General features: G+C 38.6%; 1 protein-coding gene across 4 annotated transcripts in view; it reads right to left on the reverse strand.

The window, feature by feature from the left end:
* Positions 1 to 13492: 13492 nt before the first annotated feature.
* The window catches only part of east (enhanced adult sensory threshold), a 180511-nt gene continuing 173607 nt past the window's right edge, over positions 13493 to 20396 (reverse strand). For all 4 annotated transcript variants that reach the window (XM_065236860.1, XM_065236859.1, XM_065236858.1 and 1 more), the window contains 3 exons: positions 17832 to 18361; positions 17468 to 17634; positions 13493 to 17286 (listed from right to left, as the gene is read on the reverse strand). In XM_065236860.1, coding sequence (XP_065092932.1) covers positions 15030 to 17286; positions 17468 to 17634; positions 17832 to 18361 — 2954 coding nt within the window. In that variant the 3' untranslated portion in view covers positions 13493 to 15029. The remainder of the gene's footprint in view (positions 17287 to 17467; positions 17635 to 17831; positions 18362 to 20396) is intronic.

Consider the following 20396-nt stretch of genomic DNA (forward strand, 5'->3'; position numbering starts at 1 on the left):
TACACGTACCATTGTTTTTTTTTTATTTATCTTTATTAAGGAGACTTTCAGCCCTGGGCTGGTTCGTCTCCGGAGCACCGTTGTTTTTGATAAAGAGTCACAAATGGTTGAGATATTGTTTAAAATCAAATACTGCTTCTTGATTCTAAATTCGTCCTACGAGTTTCAATCCCATCCTAACGCGTTGAAACGCCATTAGAGTTTCTTCGTCCTACGTATAAACGTAGAAAACGGGGATTCGCTTGAAGCGCTTCATTTGTTTTGAAAACAACGAGCGTAAATAGTCATACATACAATGTTTTTTTTTTCTTTATTTTTGTGATTTTTAGCCGTAGACTAGTTCATCACATTTGATAGTAGAAGGTCAGGCTTAGGGCCTGCCTCTAAGGAAACGTTTCAGTCTAACATTAACGTAACGTAAAACTGGCTCTGAGACAACATTAAAAAAAAACTTAATGTAAAATGAGAGTTACATCGGGACTGTGGTGAGGAATGGATGCGCGAACAAGGTAGAGCTCCACCGTAAGAGACAGTGCCCCAGTCCGGCAGAGATACCCCGATGGCAGGAAAATAGGAAGGTGAAAGAACACGGACAGCACAGCCAACGACGAGAGTACTAGATTTGGTTGTATAGGTGAGCGTCCTTCAAGAAAGCAATCAGCGTAGCCAGCGTCGAGGGGTCGTTGCCAAGTAGCTCCCTGATGTTGTCTGGGAGTCGGTGTTGTTCGCGTAGCCTCTGAAACTCTGGGCAGACACACAGCACGTGTTCCACCGAGGCAGGGATGCTGCAGATTGGGCAAACCTTGTGAAAGGGTGTCCCACCAAAATTGTGGGAAATCTTCGCATGGCCGGTCCGGAGTCTTGAAATGATCCGTTGGTCCTTGTACTTGTGGCTGTCTAGCCAGGGTCGTACGGTTTCTTTGATCTTTCTGAGGAAAGTGGTCAGGGACTGAAACCATTCCTCTTGCTAGGCTTCCATGATAATATTCGCGATCCAACGCTTGACATCTAGGAGTGGTACGTTCCTGGTGAAGCGGGGACCAGATGGACCGGATCCCGCCAGCCTGTCCGCAGCCTCATTTCCAGGAACACCGCAGTGCCCGAGAATCCACGTAAAAACGGTTGAGGGTGCGGCATATCGTGTAATGGCTTGTATCCAGGGGTGGCTCGGGGCTTCGGCTTCCAGCGCCTGGATGACGCTGTGTGAGTCCGTTAGCACAAGGATCGGTTGATCTGCAGGAGTGATGGCTGCATCAAGAATAGCAGCGGCTTCTGCGGAAAAAACGAAACACTCCTCCGGTAGACTTTGACTTGTTGCGGAGTTTGGTCCTGCCACTCCGAGTCCCACTCCAACCCGTGATCACGATCCGTCCGTAAAGCGATGAACGTGCCCCGGATAGACCGACCCAAGAAGTTCTGCAACAGAACGCCTCAACACTACAGAGTTATCTCAGGCTTGGAATCCTCTCTTAATCCGCTTATCTATTTTGATAACGTTAGATTGCCAACTTTTCTCTCCATGCCTGTGGACCCTGGCCACCGGGGGAAGGTTAAGGTTGGCTGCAGTGCGGAAGGCTCTGTTCCCCTCGTTGAGGAGACAGACCCTATCATTCCCGGATGTCTTAGCAGCGAAGGCAGCGGCTTTCGTAGCAGTAGCTGCAGCAGATCGATAGCGGAAAGGGAGGACTCCGATTTCCGCACAAGCAGCGCCTGCAGGCGTGGAAGGTAGAAGGCCGGATACGATGCGTACGTAGGTTAATGTTAGGTAGCTTCTCGGTGGATAAGCAGGTAATTTCAATGCCAATACAATAGGATTTATGTTGTAACTAATGAACTAACGCATAGGAAAAAAACCTATTATTGATTTATGCACGGTGAAATCATTGATATAATTGATCTTTTCTGATCGATAGAACGGAAATGGGCGATTACGACGAAGTAGCGCTCTACCCTATGGGTGGATATCTCACGATATATCCAATCTTTCTGGAAAGAAAAGAGAACAAAGAAAAATTAAAGTTATGAAAACCAGAACAATATGTTGTATATATGGGGTTAAATCCATTCTATTGGGTGTTTAATATGCTTCAATGAAACAATTAAATTGACATTCCATTTATTCAAATACATCGTTTGCTATTTTATATTGAGCAGAGGTAAAGATTAAGTTAAATAAGTTTTAGTTGAAAGCCACTTGTTTGGCATAGTTCTGCAACATAAAGATTTGTGATGTCAGGTGAACTTTGATTACTAAAATTGTTTTGCCATGACTAACATTAGTAAGTCAGCGACGCCGGTGGTGTAGTGGTAAACGTGATTACCTCTCACCCCAGCAGGCTTGGGTTAAATCCCAGTCGCCACCGCCGGGATGTTATGAGGCATAACATCTCTGATCACGCCCGGGGAAGTAAAACCGTTGGTCCCCGGTTCATGAGTTGATGGGTTAATAGGTAGGGTCCAGGTGTGGGAGCTGCCTCCCTGACGTCAGTAGCATTGTGTGGTGCTCAGCACGGAAAACAAGATCGACGGAAACCAAATCAAGAAAAACCGGCGCCGCTGGGTGAACATGTATGAAACCTAATTATGAATAGTAAAGGAAACGATTTTCTAATTCCACAAATTTAATCTTAATTTTAGGATTTATTCAACAACTGCCCAATTTCAAAAATTTGAAAAATGAATCGATCATTTTGGAGTTAAATTTCGAAACCATTTATTTTGTTATTAATATATTATTGAATAGAGCAGCAAAAATTATTTTGTAGTCCTTGGACACAACCCTTAACTTTTTGTTTGTTTATTAATTTATTTGATAAGGCTCGCATTAACTGTACAGAGCCGAAAATTCTTGTTCACTATACAAAACATCGTAAAACTATAGTCAAAAGGTACAACAGAATTTATACTTTATCTATATAAATATATAACGGCTGCTTTCCAAAGTCAACGAAGCATTGAACGAAAGAACTGCTGATGAAAACCAACCTCAAATGTTGGGCAGTTTTTTTTTTCCGTGAGCGGACGACCAAATTGAGTGTGCTGATTAGGGCCGGAGTGAATGGAAAGTTGAGCGTTTGAAACTTCACACGTTGCGTTGAGTGACGAATTCGAGGCCTGCGAGGACGAGGAGTGCACAATTTAACGTTCAAATGAAGGCAAGTTGGTTTTTTCATCAAAAATAAATACTATCGAAAGTTCTGAACGTGCTTAGAATAACTCATTTACGAGAATTCAACGTATTTTTTTTTTAATTAAATTGACTGAAAAATATTAAATTGACTGGGGAAATACAAGTAAAAAATTGTTTTTTATCGATTTTTTATATTTTACTATAAACATTTTTAAAAAATGCTACGAGCACGAGGAAGGGGTAATCTATGGCCCCGGTATCGCCGATTAACCGTAAGTTCCAGAAATCATGTTTTTACACAACCCAAAACTTTAAACGGTGTTTTCCAAATTGGCGGGAAAGATAACTCAAAAAGTTCTCATCCAAATGACTTGAAACCTGGCGCATCTTAAAGGAAATAGATGTTTACTCTATGTGAACCACTGATATCACGAAAAAATTAACAATAAAAAAAATTCAGGTCTGCCTAAAGTGAAAAAAAACAGTGAAAAATCAACTTTTTTTTCAGATATTTTTTTTTTTGAAATTTTTAAATCGTTTTTTTTGGGTTTTAGAGGTTTACAAAGAACAAAAATCTTTTCTGAATAAGGTCAAATTGATAAAAGTAAATTTTGTCCATTTTTCAGGTCTCTAGAACGCCCGCCAATTACCAATCCCCACCGGAGGCGACCTCCTTCCGATGTGACCCCAAGGAGCCACAGTGGTCACACACCAATGAATAAAATCTCAAATGTACAGGAAGATTTAAGATTTTTAATGCAAAAACCCCAAACGTTTGCATTGTTTCATTTGCTCACAAAAAAAAATCCGAAGATCGTCGAGTTTTTGACGTGTTACTTGTATTTCTCCCCTTAAGGCTTACCCTAACATATTTTTTTTTAAACCGGTATAATGAGTTGTGAAACATTGAAAATTGGCAATTGCGGTCTTCAGCAAAGTTGCTTCAAATAAATTGTTCTTTGTGAAAATTGTGCTGGTCTATCTCGAATAACTAAAAAGTTGATATGGCAAGAATGGCAACTGTTTTAAAACCGAATACTTCATCATTTCTCAATAGTGATAGAGTAATACGACATGCACTTAACTAAGAACACGGGATAGGCTACAATAGATCAAATTATTGGTCTCAGTGGTTTTATATCACGAATAGAGATCAATATAACCTAGAATATATATTTTATTTTTTTATTTTTTAGCATATTGGAGTCATCCAATAGTGAATTTTTGCAAATTATTTTCAAAAGTTTGAAACATGTAAAATCAAAACGAAAAACATGTATGACAAATGATCATTAATTTACAAGCTGGTTCTAAAAATTACTTCTTTCCAGTTGTAGATTATAATGTATTAACAACATTATGAAACACACCATTATTCATATTTAAAACATGAGTGATAAGCAAGTACAACTAATGGAAGGCAATAAAGAAATGCCATGAAGAAATCATCATATCAAATCATTCTAATATTAACCTAATATGGTCTGGGTAACGTTAACAGTAGATAATTTCCAGAGTTTAACAGATTATTGCGTCAAGAATATTAAGGTCTGCCGGATAAACATAATCAAAACTTACAATATTATAACTTAATTTCTGAGTCCCAGAACCCTCACTTCAGTTCATTAAAATTAACTTTCGCAGCTTTTTCCATCCTTTTGCCCCCTCCGCTATCTTATCTACTTTAAAACTTTTTATAGCGTCGTTATGTTTTTTCATCATTCCTTATGGGGTGCCGCGGTGGCCATGGTGGCAGACAGACTACACTCAATTCCGTTTTTACGCGATTTTCTTTTTGCCTCTATTCATGATCGTGTGATCTCAAATTGCATTTAAATTAAATGCACCTTGTTTACAAAATCACAATAAAATCAATGAATAAATTGGCGCATTAAAAATGAGGGTGAAATCGAAAAAATGATAATCGCATAATACAGAATTGAGTGTTATATCAGATAAAGGCAATCATCACCAACCATGTCGCACGTGCTGCCAGTCAAAAATCGTTCCAGCTTTAGGAAGGAGCACCGAAACAACAATATAGCCGGGCTTCAATGGGAGAAGGAATGAAAAGTCGGAACAGATGAGGACATAACATTCATTCTTGTAACAGCTGTTACAGCAGTGAAACTTCTTCATTTCCTCGCCATTTCTTTCAGTTGACTTTTCGGATGCAATATTTTGTGGCAGAGAACGGCAGGTATGCCAAATCGATGGTGTGGTGGCTTGTTTCCTTTGAAATTTTTGTAACCCACCCAATTGGAACCAATATCCATAAAAGGTTGACCGAAGATTGTTATTGATGTAGTGGCCAGCAGTTTTTGGTTTACTTTAGAATTAAATTGAAAATCATAATATGGGTTAAGGAAAAAAATAACAAACATTAACAGCTGTAGCTTTTTTAGTATGACGCCAAATAACTGAAAGCTGTGAAAAAGTTTGTTTGTGAAATACGCATAAGTGCCAAAAAATTAATCAATTAAATGGAAATAAATCGCTGTTTCTGCTCGTATCTAAAAAATTAGAAATTTTCAGAGAAGATTCTTATGAGTGTTCTGGACAAGAAGAAAATTTATCAAGGTACACCGACAAACTGGAACCCGGTATCCAATTAGTAAAACAAAATGTTGTCTTCATTTTTTTAAACATCAATGTTTTAAAAATGTACATTTTGCAAATGTTTACTACTTTGTTCCATTCGTTGTTCAACTGTTTTTACTTATTATGAATATGTAAAGAGTGATAGAAACTCCTGTTTTTGTTTGGTTTGAAAAGGTTGAATTTTCATGTGCTTAGAGGGGCTTAGATTTTTTTTTATTTAGATTTATTTAACTGCACAATTGAGATTTAATGTTCGGTGCGGTCTTGGTTTAATGAATAGGTTTTAATTATTGCTCGCTTTAATGTCGATAGAGATATACTGCCTATAATCCCATATCAGTCCCATATGGAAAAAGTAGGCAGTCGAAGTTACAAAGTGCAATTCCCATGTAAATATGTAATAAATGATAGTAAATTAATTGAACACTTTTTCAAGTTAAAATCTGTTGCAATGAAGCTTGCATGTTTTTTTTATATCAAGGAAAAATATGGCAATTCAAAAAGCAGACCTTTAACTTGAACTATGGGCGATTAAATTTCAGGATGGAACTGATATGCGATTATTTTGCTTGATGGGACAAACTGACCTGATGTTGTTTTCACATTTTTCATGATCAAAGTCCATAGTTTTATCACATAATATGAAAGTAGATGCCAATTGATAGTGGATAGCGTTGTTATTTCAAAATTAACGAAAATTCATATGGGACTGATAAGCGATTATAGGCAGTATAGGAATACATGTGCTCGGTTTGTTTATTTTTTTGCAACTGAGGGCCTGTTCATAAGCTACGTAGATAGTTTTTTTGGGATTCTTGACCCCCCCCCCTGCGTAGACAATTGTCCATACACAATTTTTGAAATTTGTATGGGCCGTGGATAATTGTCAACCCCCCCCCCCTAAACTATCTACGTAGTTTATGAACAGCCCCTGAATTGAACATTTCAACCACGATATCAAATGACTTGAAATTTATATTATTATATTACGTATACAAAATGTAGCTACGAGAGAAACTCTTCAAAATCTACCTATTTTTTTTTTTTTTTTTTTTTTTCAGTCACTTTAACGCTCTTGGGTCATTCGTGACTTGTCCGGGGGTGAGATTTGAACTCGTGACTTTGGCGTGAGTGGTATGGATGCTAACCACTACGCCGGGGTCGCCCCACAAAAAAAATCTACCTATTTTGTCGTCCAGGTATGTCCCACCAAGTTATAAGTGAAAGATTATAAGTTTTGATATGGAAAACATTAAAAAAAAGAAGTAAGAGGTTGTATCCAAGAAACTACCATAGATTTGACAAAGGATTACGAACATGGTATCAATAAATTGGGAAACCACTTTTTCCCATCACGAAAACGCCTCGTTTTCTGATGGCAAAATTACCCATTTTCGTACACAAAACACACGGAATTTTTAATTTATTCAATAGATAATAATAAATGCGAAAATTGATTGGAGGAATTTCTTGCTAAAATCCAATCGCGCGATAAATTCAAGATTTTTTTGCTTTTTTCTAGCGTCCTGGAGAAAACCTTACCTTGATTCGAAGTGTTTCTGCAATTGACAAGATCATGTGCTATACGATCATCGCGAGAATTTGTGTGTACCACATCAATACTGTTACGCATTTGACAACAAAAATTTACTTTTAAACAACAATTATTGTCGTGATGGTTTAGCAAGGCTTAGGGTGTTCAACACGGATAAAGCTGGCGACCTGTATGTTTTTTGGAACAAGGGTGATGCGCTTGGCATAGATGGCCTACAGCGACTCACAAAGAGCAACTGATTCCGATCCACACGTGATTGAATAAGCACCGTTCGGCGAGACCGGATGAAATTCGATTTTGAATCTGTGCTAGGGAAAGCGCTTTTTGCAGACAATCGGTGATAATTTTGATCACCATTGCAACAGTTGGACATTCGTGTAATTTTAAATAGTGACCTATTGGAAATTGATAAAGTTTTCATTTTAGCTGATTCGTAGAAAAAAATCGACCACTTTTCGTAACGCGGTCGATTTAGGTTTTTTGAAATAGCACCTCCAATATGTTGCCAAAAGTCATAATCCTACGTCAGCAAATATTTAAAAGGAACAGATTTAGTTATTGAAGTTTTTAACATTTCTTTTTTAATGTTTACCTAACATTACGAATATTTTAATTGATATATGGGAAAACTATGGCTTTGACACTTATTTACCTATCATCGTCAGGGAATAAATTAAATTGTTAGTGCAAGACGTATGCAACTACCCTACCCAAATACTCGTATCAACTCACAAATGCCGCTAGCGTAGTGTTATCATGCTTAACGACCGTGTTTTATCCATCAATTAATCACACAACGTAGGAAATTTCTGCCCGTGCGCGATCAGTAGTTTTAGAATTTATGCCATATGATGCTCTGGAATATGATGCACTTTCTTGCAAAAAATAAAAAACATCATTTACCTTTAATTTTCATCAAAATCGGAGAGGATTTCCTAGGTTGCTCGTTTTCCAAAGAATTGCTCCAAAACTTAAAAAAAAATGTTAAGGGTTGTGTACAAAGCACGGCCGCATTGTTGACGTAGGACTACGAAAATATTTTTGCTACTCCATTCAATAATATATTATTAACAAAATAAATGGTTTCGAAATTTAACTCAAAAATGAACAATAATTTATTAAATTATTTTTTTTAAATTGGGCGATTGTTGAATAAATCCTAAAATTAAAATTCAATGTTTGAAAATCAGTTCCTTTATTATTCATAATTAGGTTCCAAACATGTTCACCCCTTTTTCAGGAACTTAGAGTCATGACAAAACAACTTTAGTAATCAAAGTGCACCTGACATCACAATTCTTTATGTTGCAGAACTATGACAGACAAGTGGTTTTCAACAAAAACTTATTTAAGTAAACCTAAATTCAGTTTGTCTTTACCTGTTCTCAATTAAAAATCTATAAAATAGCAAACGTTTTAATTGAATAAAAATCCGATAGAATGGATAAAATCCAAGGGCCTGACACGCCGCCATCTTTTCGTAGCCAGCATAAAAAATGTGATCACATATCAATCTATCAATCTATGCTCGCTATGGCTACTTGTTATTAGCATAGATAGGGGTGCCACTTTCTTGATATAACCCCATATATACGTGATGATGTTATTTTCTATATCCTCATCAAAAAACTCAGAGAGTACCTTGTCTTTCTTGGTAAAATTATTTAACAGATGTTTCCATTTAGCATACTATCCTAATAAATGGAGAAATGTAAAAGTTGTTCCAATTTTGAAGCCGGATAAAAATCCTGCTGAAGCTTCTAGCTACCGTCCAATAAGTTTACTTTCATCAATAAGTAAACTTTTTGAAAAGATTATTTTGAATAGAATGATGCTTCACATCAATACGAACTCAATTTTGGCAGATGAGCAGTTTGGATTTTGCCGTGGGCATTCAACTACTCATCAACTCTTAAGAGTTACTATTTTAATTCGTTCAAACAAATCAGAAGGCTGTTCAACTGGAGTTGCTCTTCTAGACATAGAAAAAGCATTCGATAGTGTTTGGCATGAATTATCAAAATTCCAAATCTAATCAACTACCCGTTAGAGCTGGAGTTCCTCCTCTTTTTTTTTGCAGACCACAGGTTGCAACAGGTTGAGGCTCAGTTGTCTGCACCTGCTCTGTTCAATAGTTCCGCTACTTGAACGCCAGCAGAGAGAGACAACCAATGGTGGTTAAAAGGCACTGCTAACACATTTGAATAGGGATCTTTAGGGTAGCATGTTAATATAACAATTGTGTGAACTTACCTATGATATTATTGGCTTACTTGTGTTGCTAAATCTTCGGTTGATTGGGGATGCTTTGTGGGTTGTTACTGTCGTTGCCTTGGACCGACTTCCTCGCCAGAATCGGTTCCTCTCATGATGGGGTCCTCATTACCCAAGTAACATTGAAAGTTGTATCGAGGTTTTATAGTATTCCACAAGTCTAAATCATGATCTACAGAACCCTCATAAAACCCCAATTGTTACTTGGGTACTGAATCCGGAGAAGTTTGAAGGAACTAGGTCTTCTGTTTCACTATCCCAGTCAGAGTCGCTGCTAGTGTCAAGTTCCGACTCCACCATGTTACTAAGGGAGAACGGGGAGAACAGCCTATAATGCACGCCTGGGGTAAAATGCCCACTTATAGAAAAACAACGATAACATTTCCTCAGATGCATTTTCCCGGTAACGGATTGTGTTTGTTTTCAACTGGAGGCTTCACAAATAATTCCTGATCATAAAATACTTAACAAACTTGCATTTTGTGCAAAACATGACACATGACAGTTGTTAAAATCATAGACTACAAATTAAGCTTTCAACAGCGAAAGAATGGAACGAATTCACTTTTCGTATATTTTTTAGATGTTTTACTTCATGAATCACAGTTTAAAACTCTATTGAGACCTTATTTCTGATGTAACATAAAGGAATAATCATTTGAAATACCTCATGCCTTTGCATTCTCTACTTGCAGGGGTGCATTTTACCCCAATGTTGTGGTGCGTTTTGACCATTGTTGTCGTGCGTCTTGCCCAAATGTTGTGGTGCATATTGCACTATGAATGAAGCGTTTTGCCCCGCTGTCATTTTGGAATCGATTTAAAAAATACCTTAAAAATCATGAAAAATCATCGTTTTATAGTTCGAAATCACTCGATCATCGTAGAAAACATGGTAATGAACCGTACATCATCACTTTCTCCTTGATTTTAGCTTCCATACGCCAACAATTGACAATTTGACTACCCTACACAGATTTTTAGTGGTTTGATTGAACTACATAGCTCCTTTATTGTGCTATATCCTGTTATACTTCAATGGGAATTTCGCTCCTCTCCACGTCCTGTCGAATACAGGTTTTCCAGGTATACGCAGGTTTTCTTATTTTCTTTGGTTCCTTATCTTGTTGTTTATCGTATATCATCACAGCTACTCGGGGCAATGTGGTCACTTCTACTACTCTCTTGTAGATGCTCTTCCTGATCATTGTTCCAGAACGTGAGTGGAGCATGGTCTTCCAATTTTCTTCTTCTCCGAGATCCCATATCCCAAAGGGTTTTCCTGATAGGTAATCTGTTATGATGGTTTTGTTTTTATATAAATAAAATGATGTTCTATCGCTCTAGCATGGCTATATGTTGATCCAGCGTGCAGATAGTAAATCTCGTTGTCTTCTTCAACACTTCATCGTCTTGATCTAAAGAAAAGAAAATCGCCACTCGATCAAGCCAAATTCAAAGGTAGTACCTGCAGAGCAAAAAATTAATTTTAATATTACATCAAAGTGGATGCACTTCAATCGTGTCGAAAATATGGTGGAATGTTACTTGCCAAAAAGGACAAAATTATCTTAAATACAGTGCATGAACTGATATTACGTTGCTTTTACTGCATTTATTTTTATTTTTGCGGCCATAAAAATTACACGAGATTTTCGACATGATTGAAGTGCATCTTCTTGGATGTGATATTAAAATTTATTTTTTGCTGTGTGGCATGATCATTAGCAAATTGATATTTTTTTGCTCCCAATATCACGCGTGATACTGGAGCAAACTATCTTCATACTACCGAGGTACATAGAATTTCAAATGTTGAGACTTTAGAACAAATGTCCAACAAAATAATTAATAATTTCAGGCAAAATTCATTGCAATCCTCAATTGCAACGATTATATTTATATACAAGATGACAATTGTTAAACTGACATGCTAACCGCAAGTCAGTCCCATCTGTATTTTAATCAATTTTGAGATAGCATCATTATTCAGTTTATCTTTCTATGTTTTTTGAGCTGTTCTATTGAAAAAGGTAGTTTATTCAAGGAAATTGAAAATCAATACTAAGTTAAGAGATCCCACAGCGAAATGTAACAGCAAATCAGTCCCATTACGGTAAAAAAAAAGATTTCATTAAATAAACTATAAAACAACGTCACGTCACAGCTGTGTTTTTCTACTTGCTTCTATAGAATTAAGAATGTTAGACAACCTATCGCATCATGAGATTTGACTCAATACAGGTTCTGTCTACTTCCCCTAGAGTATCCGGAACATGTCCGGATGTGGCCAATATAGTTCATACGACCCTCAATATGACCGCTAATGGATATGGCTTTGAATTCTCATGTGATTTAATGTGTCGCATGATGAATTTGATTTAAAAAGGTTTTGCCACTTCCCTGGGGAAACCCGGAGCATTGCCGGGTGCGGCCAACATGGGGCTGGTTACTCATCATGACCCTTATTGATCTTATTTTTGAACTCTCATGTGAATTGATTTATCGCATGGTGGGCTTGGTACGTGTTTGAAAAGTTCTGGAATATGTTCCGGCCTTTGTCCTAGAACCAGCCGAACGAATCCAGAAACATTCTATAACGTTCTATGGGACCATGGTATCTTTCTACTGTTCAATACTGTGCTAAATTAATACAGCATTACCATGGCATTGTGACTGACTTGTGGTTATTTTTCTTATTGATATTAAATGTAATCGCAAGTCAGTCCCGCTCGGATTTTGGTAATGAAATAAAAATTTTACGATATTTTATCCAATTATTTTAAGTAAACATAGATGCATTCTATTACATTGCACGTTTATTTTTAAAATTATCCCTCCAAAATAAGTGTAAATCAGAAAACTTGTAAAATCTTCGAACGCCGTTTTCTAATTTCCAGTTTTTTTTTTACAGATGGGACTGACTTGCGATTGTGGGCAGTTCAGGTATAGAAAACCTGTTTAAAATACTGAATTGCCAAAGCAGGAATAATCCCCCCTATTCTGCGAGTCACGTGACTCTCTCTCACCGGTGAGGTGACAATAGTCACATCGTGTGAGGTGACAATAGTCACCTCGTGTGAGGTGACTCTCCATTTGATTTACATGGAGAGTCACCTCACACGAGGTGACAATTGTCACCTCACCGGTGACAGAGAGTCACGTGACTCGCAGAATAAGGGGGAATGTAAACACACTTAGATATATTATAGTTACGTTGGTACCTACATCAAGTATTGCTGACGGCATATGACGCCCTCAGCAACAGGAACGGAATCTAGATAGCAAGCACTCCGAAAAGTGCTGAACGACAGAATGGCCCCAGCAACGAGACCGGACGTTATCGACGAATGTACTTCGCACCCAGGACAGCGTCAGCAGAATTTCAGGCTAGTAGTAGGTAACAAGTAGGGATACTTTGACAAATTCAATCATTCCAGTTCGTGTCCGCGAATAGAAGCGAAGCTAATTCCAATTTATAATAATTAATTAATTAGTGAATAAGTAGTGAAGATAAGTGAATAAATCATTTTTTTTTTCTAAAATACTGAGCCACGACCCGTTAATATATATCATAACAATTAAGGCTGGTAAGTTACTATAGTAGCTGGAGCACCTAGATTAAAATTAAATATAATTTAATTTGAATTTGAAATAAATAAAAAAATTAAGTATACGATGCATCTTGTCCCACCTTACCATACGAATGCAAAAATGATAATAGCTTAGAAAGCTGCTCAAAGAACACTAAGTTGAGTGCCGATGTAGAGTCCCAGTGGGGACATAAGAAGAATACGAAGATTTTCTCGGCGTCTTTTCCACACGAGTATTGCGTTGAGAACGAACCAGGGAAACTGCATTACGAGTAATGTTTGGGATCCAAAGAAAATTACCTATGATTTCGGATGTTGAACATACGCCAAACTCGGTGCTTTTGTGGGAATACTTCAAATTTTATTTCAAATTTATACACTTTCATTCAAAGCATACTCCTAAGTTTTATGCATTTTTGTTCTTTTAGTTGATAATTGATAGGGTGATAAAATATGTTTCCTTACTCTCTGGTTCCTAAATTTTTTAAATAATAGTCAACTTTATCATATGTTTGCTCTTTCGTGTTTTTTTTGTAACTTTTATTTTTGTTTCTCTTTGTTGCATCGTATCTCTTCGTGTAATGTTTTCAACAGAGTTTTGTCTTCAAATTTATATTCATCCATCTTCTGATGGTTTTCTTACCTTAGAGTGTTGATAAGTGCAATATGATCATTAGTTCATCCAATTGTATTTTTATCCTTAAAAAACTAGTTGCTTTTTTACTTTGTATCATCAGAAAATGATTATGTATAGAGCTGACCAAGAGCAAATATACCGGATAAAGGAAAAGAAAAGACTGCTTGCAGTAATAAGTTAACAGTAATTAAATAGACCCAAATCAGGTCGTGGTGCCTACGTTTCAGTTAAAGGTAGGGATAGGAAAAATAGAAGAAAAACTTATTCTACTACCGCAACTTATTCTGAATGATATCGGTGCTCAGACTGCTAATATGCAGTTCTATTTTTTATGAGTGATTGAGTGAGTGAGTTTGCTGGGAGTGTAGTACATATTTTCATCGTAGCTATAACATATAGTAATTGCAATCTTATAAATTATGTTCTTGCAAATGATTTTAATTATACTTTATGTATAATGCTTGCGGAACTATAACTAAAGTGTTTGCATTAGCGGCAAAAAGTCTATGATAAAAACGGTGATTCAACGAAAATTCCATCCGTCGGTGTCAGTGAATTTATTCCCTTATAGTTTCAGTTGAGTAATTTCCCTTTTCTCTGTGACCGTGTAAATTAAACACGTTCGAATTTCAAGTCGGAATTGCTTCACTGGCTTGAAGGGTGAGACATTTGTAAGCGTTGTTCATGCAGAGGCTACACGAGCGAGACGAATTTCTGTCTCTTAGTGGTGTTGTCGTTTTTATTGCAAGGTTGGTAGTGAAGGTCTAACCAGGATTCTGCATAACTGAGCATCCTGTCGGACTTCAATCCTTACCCATTGCGTATTGGTCGAAGGTCTTTGAGTACGCTCACCCGCGCTGGAATGTTCTCCTTATGTGTGTCCACTTGAAATGTCATTCGTCCGTTAAGGTTGTTGCAATCAATCAAATCGAAAACGAAAACTCATTAGAATCGTAATGCATGTAAGGACAAGCCAAAGTGACTAGAGCAATTGGTTAATTTAATTCCCAAGCCTGTTTACTGTTAGTTATCAGATTGATTTGTTTTTGTTTGTATTTTCTGTATGTTAACAATTCAGGTTTTTGTTTTATTTTGTTGATTCGGTTTTACAAAATTCTAATTCATAAAAATTGGAAACTCACTTCTTCAAGTAGGTATCTTTCTCTCTTTGTGTGTTTTTGTTTGTTTATATGTTTAGTGTGCAGTTGTATGTTTTCTTGTATCATTGATTACTTTCGCTTAGGCACTGCTTTGGTCCTCGTTCGAGGAGACACGTGACAAGGATCTTTGTTTCTGTTGTGGTATCACAGTTAGGGATTTTGGTATTTTGGATAGCAGCTGAGCGGCCGTGTTGTCCATCAGGATCGAGCCACCGCTCGTTCCACCGCCTATTAGCGAGTTGGAGGTTGAATTGGCCACGGCCGCTGCTGCTGCCGCTGCAACCATCGCACTGAGCTGCGATTGACTGACGAAATTGTTCAGGAATTGGTTGTTACTTTTTATGAGTTGATCGAGCTGCGACGGTGTCGTGGGTAGCGATCCGACAGGAGAGGAAGTGTTTGTTGAACCGGATTGGTGCTGTTGTTGGTGCTGATTCGTGCCAGCCATCGAGAACATACTGGTACTATTGGGTAAAGAGATCGGCTTGTTAGAAGTGGCATTCATCGGCAAGGTGTTCTTAAAGAACGCTGGGCCACTTGTCACAGGAGGTATCATGTTATTGTTACTACCCGGTTTACGCGTTTTGATCAATTGTTGAAGCTCGCTGCTGGGGCCATTTAATTTGTTGGAAGAGTTATTGCTGTTGTTGCTGCCATTGTTCCCGCTATTGTTGGGTATCGGTATAAGGGAATTCTGTTCAAGAATTTGATTCGGAATTTGAACCATTTTTGCGGAACTGATTGCGTTGTCCAGCAAAGATTTCGAGCCAGTCGTCTTTGTGGCATTTATACTAGCGGGATTAGGTGGCGATTGCTGCTGTAGCCGCTTTTGATGTTGATGAAACTGGTGCTGCATCAGATCTTGCCTTTGTTGGAGCAGTTTTTCACGCCGTAATATGCACATGCGATTGTAGTCGTGTATCGAAATGTGGTACGGTTTTCCTCCGGACATGACCTGCACCAACTTTGGGAGTCTGCGTCCGTCAGCGGTTTGGTACAGTGGGCCAGCTTTAATAGTCTCAGCGCTTCCAGGTGTGATCGGAATGAGTGTTGGACGCCAAGGTTTAGAAGTTTCCCTTCGTTCGGCCTCGGTCAACTGATCAGGAAGTTTGATGATCTCACGCATGGCAGCTGATCCCGGTGATTTTTTGTTCTGAGATTGCGGTTGCAGTAACGATTGCTGCGGTTGGAGAAGCGATTGCTGCGGATTCGGTAGACTTTGTGTCGACGTTGATGGTGGCTTAACAGGCGGAATTGAGGTAATAGTCACATTTTGTTTCGCATTGATGCTTATCAGCTCAGGTGGTACTAGATTCGAAGACTTGCCTCCAGGTACAACTATTGTTTCGTCTAACTTAATAACTTTACTTCCTGCGGCAGCATCGGGTTTGCCACACGCGGATTTGGCTTTAGCATCAGTTGAAAGTTTTCGTTTCAGGGATGCATCACCAGATGACGTTCCACCGATCAAGTGAGGATTGTTGGATTTGAGTAAACTGACCGGTTCGGTTGAAGACTTTGTCCTCGTTTTGGTGGCGGCAGTAATTGTTATCGGTGCATTACCCAACTGTTGTCGGATAGCACTTTTATCGATCACTGCTACCGGAGGGGGAGTTAGAACGTTGTCGAACGATCGAAGCCGATTCTGAACGGCTTCTGAGTATGTGGCAGCATTGTTCTTAGCTTGTGGAGAAAGAATTAAATCGCCGTTGCGGAAATACTTTTCCAAGAGCACCAGATGTCTGAGAAAGCTTGACTGATTGCCGTACGGTTTCTGTAGCTCTTCCCACAGGGTTCTAGTGGAGTCATCGTACTGCAGGGTGGTGTTCACCTTGACCCATCCTTCGGGCGTCCTTGTCGAGGTATTGTTAAATGGAATATTGATATGAATGCCTAGTTCCTCCTCTCCCGGGAACAACTCACGCATTGAAATGTTGGGATTAGCCTTCAATGCCTTGGTCATATCGATGCTGTCGTCCTTACGACGTTTCTCTGCCGATGCAGGCTGTTCGATGGAAACGTCGGTATCGAGAATAATTGAACTGTTGCCGCTGACGTTGGCAGTGCTGGTCAGTTTTGGGGCGGGTGTGATTGTTACTTCTTCGAGTTCAGCCATTTGGGCACAGTTGGCGTCCACTATGGAGAGATCGGTTGATTTACGTGAGTGGTGGCTACGACGCTGCAAGGATACCGATTCACCAACGGGGACTATTTCGATGGTGTCGTCTTCGCCGTCCGAGATGACAATGTCCGGATTCGTAACGATCCGGGTCGGCTCCACGGAAGCCAGAGCCATTTCCTGTAGCTCATGTTCGCGTTCATAAAATTGAAGCAATCTGCAAAAAAGACGAAACGCAATACTTATTATTAAGCAGATCTGCTTGTCTTTCACGAGAACTTTTCACGAAATGAAAACTCCTTCTTCCGTAGATTAGTTTTACAGAACATTAACTCAAATCACCACAAACGATTAAACTTCTACCCCTCAGTTTTCGCCAATTTAATAGCAAAACTTACCTTCGGTTGTAGTTCTTGATGAACTGAGCTTTCTGCGACTTTGCATCCGGCGGTTTGAGCAACAAATTAGCATAGTATCTGCATAATTTACACACGACCAATGTTGAATTGCCGAGCTTCATTGCTATTCCCTGCTCCTGGATGAGCCGTTCTAATTGTGGAATTTCCTGTTGAAAAACAAGCAAAACAAGAACAAAGAGTTGGTAAGTTGAAACATTCAAGTATTTTGCACTCTCCCCCTCGTGGCAGTGAAGGGCGTACTGTAAATTGGTGCTACAGACCACAGAAGGAGTTGGGAAGTTGGGAAATTTATTGCTTTCTCTTCCTTCCGGGGCGAGAGAAGCACTTGCGCGGAAATACTTACATTGACAATGTAATAAATGTGGTTCTTAGGCAGTCGACGTTTGCACATGGCGCAAATCATCAGGTGGCTTATTAGCTCGTAGTGTCCATCGCAGAGGGGAATCAAATTCGACACCGCATTGGTTTGCTCTAGGTTAATCTCAAGAATTTTGCTAATGGTTTTCTTCATCTTCAGCAGCCACTTGCGACGAATGGTATGGGAAGCACCGGCACCGCAGTTTCGCACGTGGCAGCTTCCTTGAATTTTCTCCTCGACAGTCTCCAGCTCTTCCGTCCGTTGGACAGATCCTTCTTTGGACTCATCCGCAGATGTTTGCAAATTTTCAGAACTTGTCGCACTTGTACCTGCGGAGCTTTCATCCTGAGATTGCTTGTCTTCGTTGGTGGCATCCACGTTGCTTTGAATTTTTGCCAGAGATGAAAGTGATTTGGCCTCTGTCTTCTTCCGATACGATGGACAGTTGGCTTTTCGATCCACATGTCGGAAACAAGCGTCGCACAGGCAGCTGTCAATTTTGATCTTGACCTCACCTGTAGAAGATAAGTTGATAAACAATTGTTTAGTTAAACATCTTTAAACGGTTTAATGCGTAAAGGTTTATGCGTAATTTACATAAAGAGCTTTTTTGGCAAGCTACCGATATATATTTTTTTTCGATAGGTTCCTATTTAGTAGATTCAAAATATGATCATATGGTTCTGTTTTGGACACCATCGCTAGTCTGAAGAAAAGGTTACAACTTTTGGAAAATTTTCTTGCGAGCAGTTCAGCAAACTCTAACCTCTAACAAACATAAATGAGTCATTGATTTTTAGAACGAAACTGGGATTGACAAACCCTGTTGGGAAGGGGGTGACAGACATTGTTTGAATTTCATAATGAATAATTCAAGAGCAAATTTTCATTATGTCAAAAGTAACATTCGCACCGAAACGAAAAAAATAAAGTGTTGAGTTGATGACCGAAAAGTTATTCCTATTTCCAATTAAACAAATATAATCTCATAGTGATAGCAATGTTTAACATATTAAGCAGGGTTTTAATCATATAAAGCAGATCGCTTTCATGCTAAAAATACTGGTTTTTGAGTCAAAAGTTATTATACTACGTATATATTATCTAATGTTACTTAAGTCAACGTGTATTTACCGGGATATTCGGGAGAATTCTAGACTAACATTTGAAAGGGGCGGAAGAGCCAAAATGTAAACAAACCATATTTTGCCACATATAGAGAGAATAGTTCACAAACTACTTGATAAACACGAAAAAGTAGAAGAAAATATCACTTCAAATCATCAAAAACGTTTCTTCTTACATGGCGTATTCCCAACTTTCAACTCTATGATGCATCTGGTTGTTTACGCCTACGAATTATATCGTTTTAATATGCCAAACGTATTGAGTCTGTAGTATCTAGTCAAGCCCGATTCATTTGAAATGCATCCGATTGATAGTTCACGTGTAAACAACGAACAAAAAGAAGACCAACAAATCTCCGGGCGTAATTCCACTCTCACAAAATATGCGAACGAAGAACCAAGGCGGAACACCAAACAAAAAATCCCGAGGGTGTACTTCCACGGCGTATCACCAGTGTTGGCAGTTCAAAGGGTGGAAGATCCGGGGGGTAACAACATGTATGAACTTATCAGGGCGTATGATGTTTTCTTCTCGATTTCACCACAAAGAAAACTTTTTTTGAGTTTTTAGTGATGCATGATGATAGATTACACTATTAACTATATGTCAAGCTTATAAAATCATCCAGAAAATGGAAAGTCGTGAAATAGGATTAATTTTTAGGTCATCAAAATTCAGAAGCAATTTTCTCGATATGGTCATTTTGGAATTACGTCCTTTTCAAATGTTAGTCTAGAATTATCAATCATGTCTCCTTACGTGCGGCCCATTCATCATTATATGACCACCGAGATCATCTTAGCAACAGCTCAAAACAGCGCTGTTACTTTGATCGGAAAGTGATTACGTCAAAAAGCAATTTGACAGGTAAATAAATTTAAAAATGGGATGTGATCCTATATTCGGACTGTATATAGTGTAATAGCAGGAGCATCGATTGACACTGATAGCTCGACTTTGTTTACCTTTGTTACTTTCGACGTGATGAAAATTTGCTCTTGAATTGTGCCATTCGCCATTCAAAACGACTTCCAATGAATGTTAAGGTGCCCACTGATGTGGCGTCTGCCAGTATGTCAAAACATCACATTGTCGAAGTTGTGTGGCGTGTGGCGTTTTGACATGTTGTATGATACCACATCACCGCCACACCAGTGAGCGCCTGGCCTAATGCTAAATTCAGACTAAAGAGCCTGAATTTATAAAGAGACGACATGTCAAAGTTGGAACAATCGATTATCTGTCAAAGTCATAGGAAAAGGTACACTGGAGTCGCTTTTTACGCGGTTTTTTTTTACACGGTTTTTTTTTACGCGGTTTTTTTTTACGCGGATTTCGGAATTTACGCGGTTTTTTTTTACGCGGATTCCGGAATTTACGCGGTTTTTTTTTACGCGGATTTTGGTTTTTTTTTACGCGGAT

The sequence above is a fragment of the Ochlerotatus camptorhynchus genome, unplaced genomic scaffold (assembly GCF_037179485.1).
Source record: "Ochlerotatus camptorhynchus isolate MF236.1 unplaced genomic scaffold, CSIRO-AGI_Acam_v1.1 ptg000577l, whole genome shotgun sequence".
NCBI lineage: Eukaryota > Metazoa > Arthropoda > Insecta > Diptera > Culicidae > Ochlerotatus > Ochlerotatus camptorhynchus.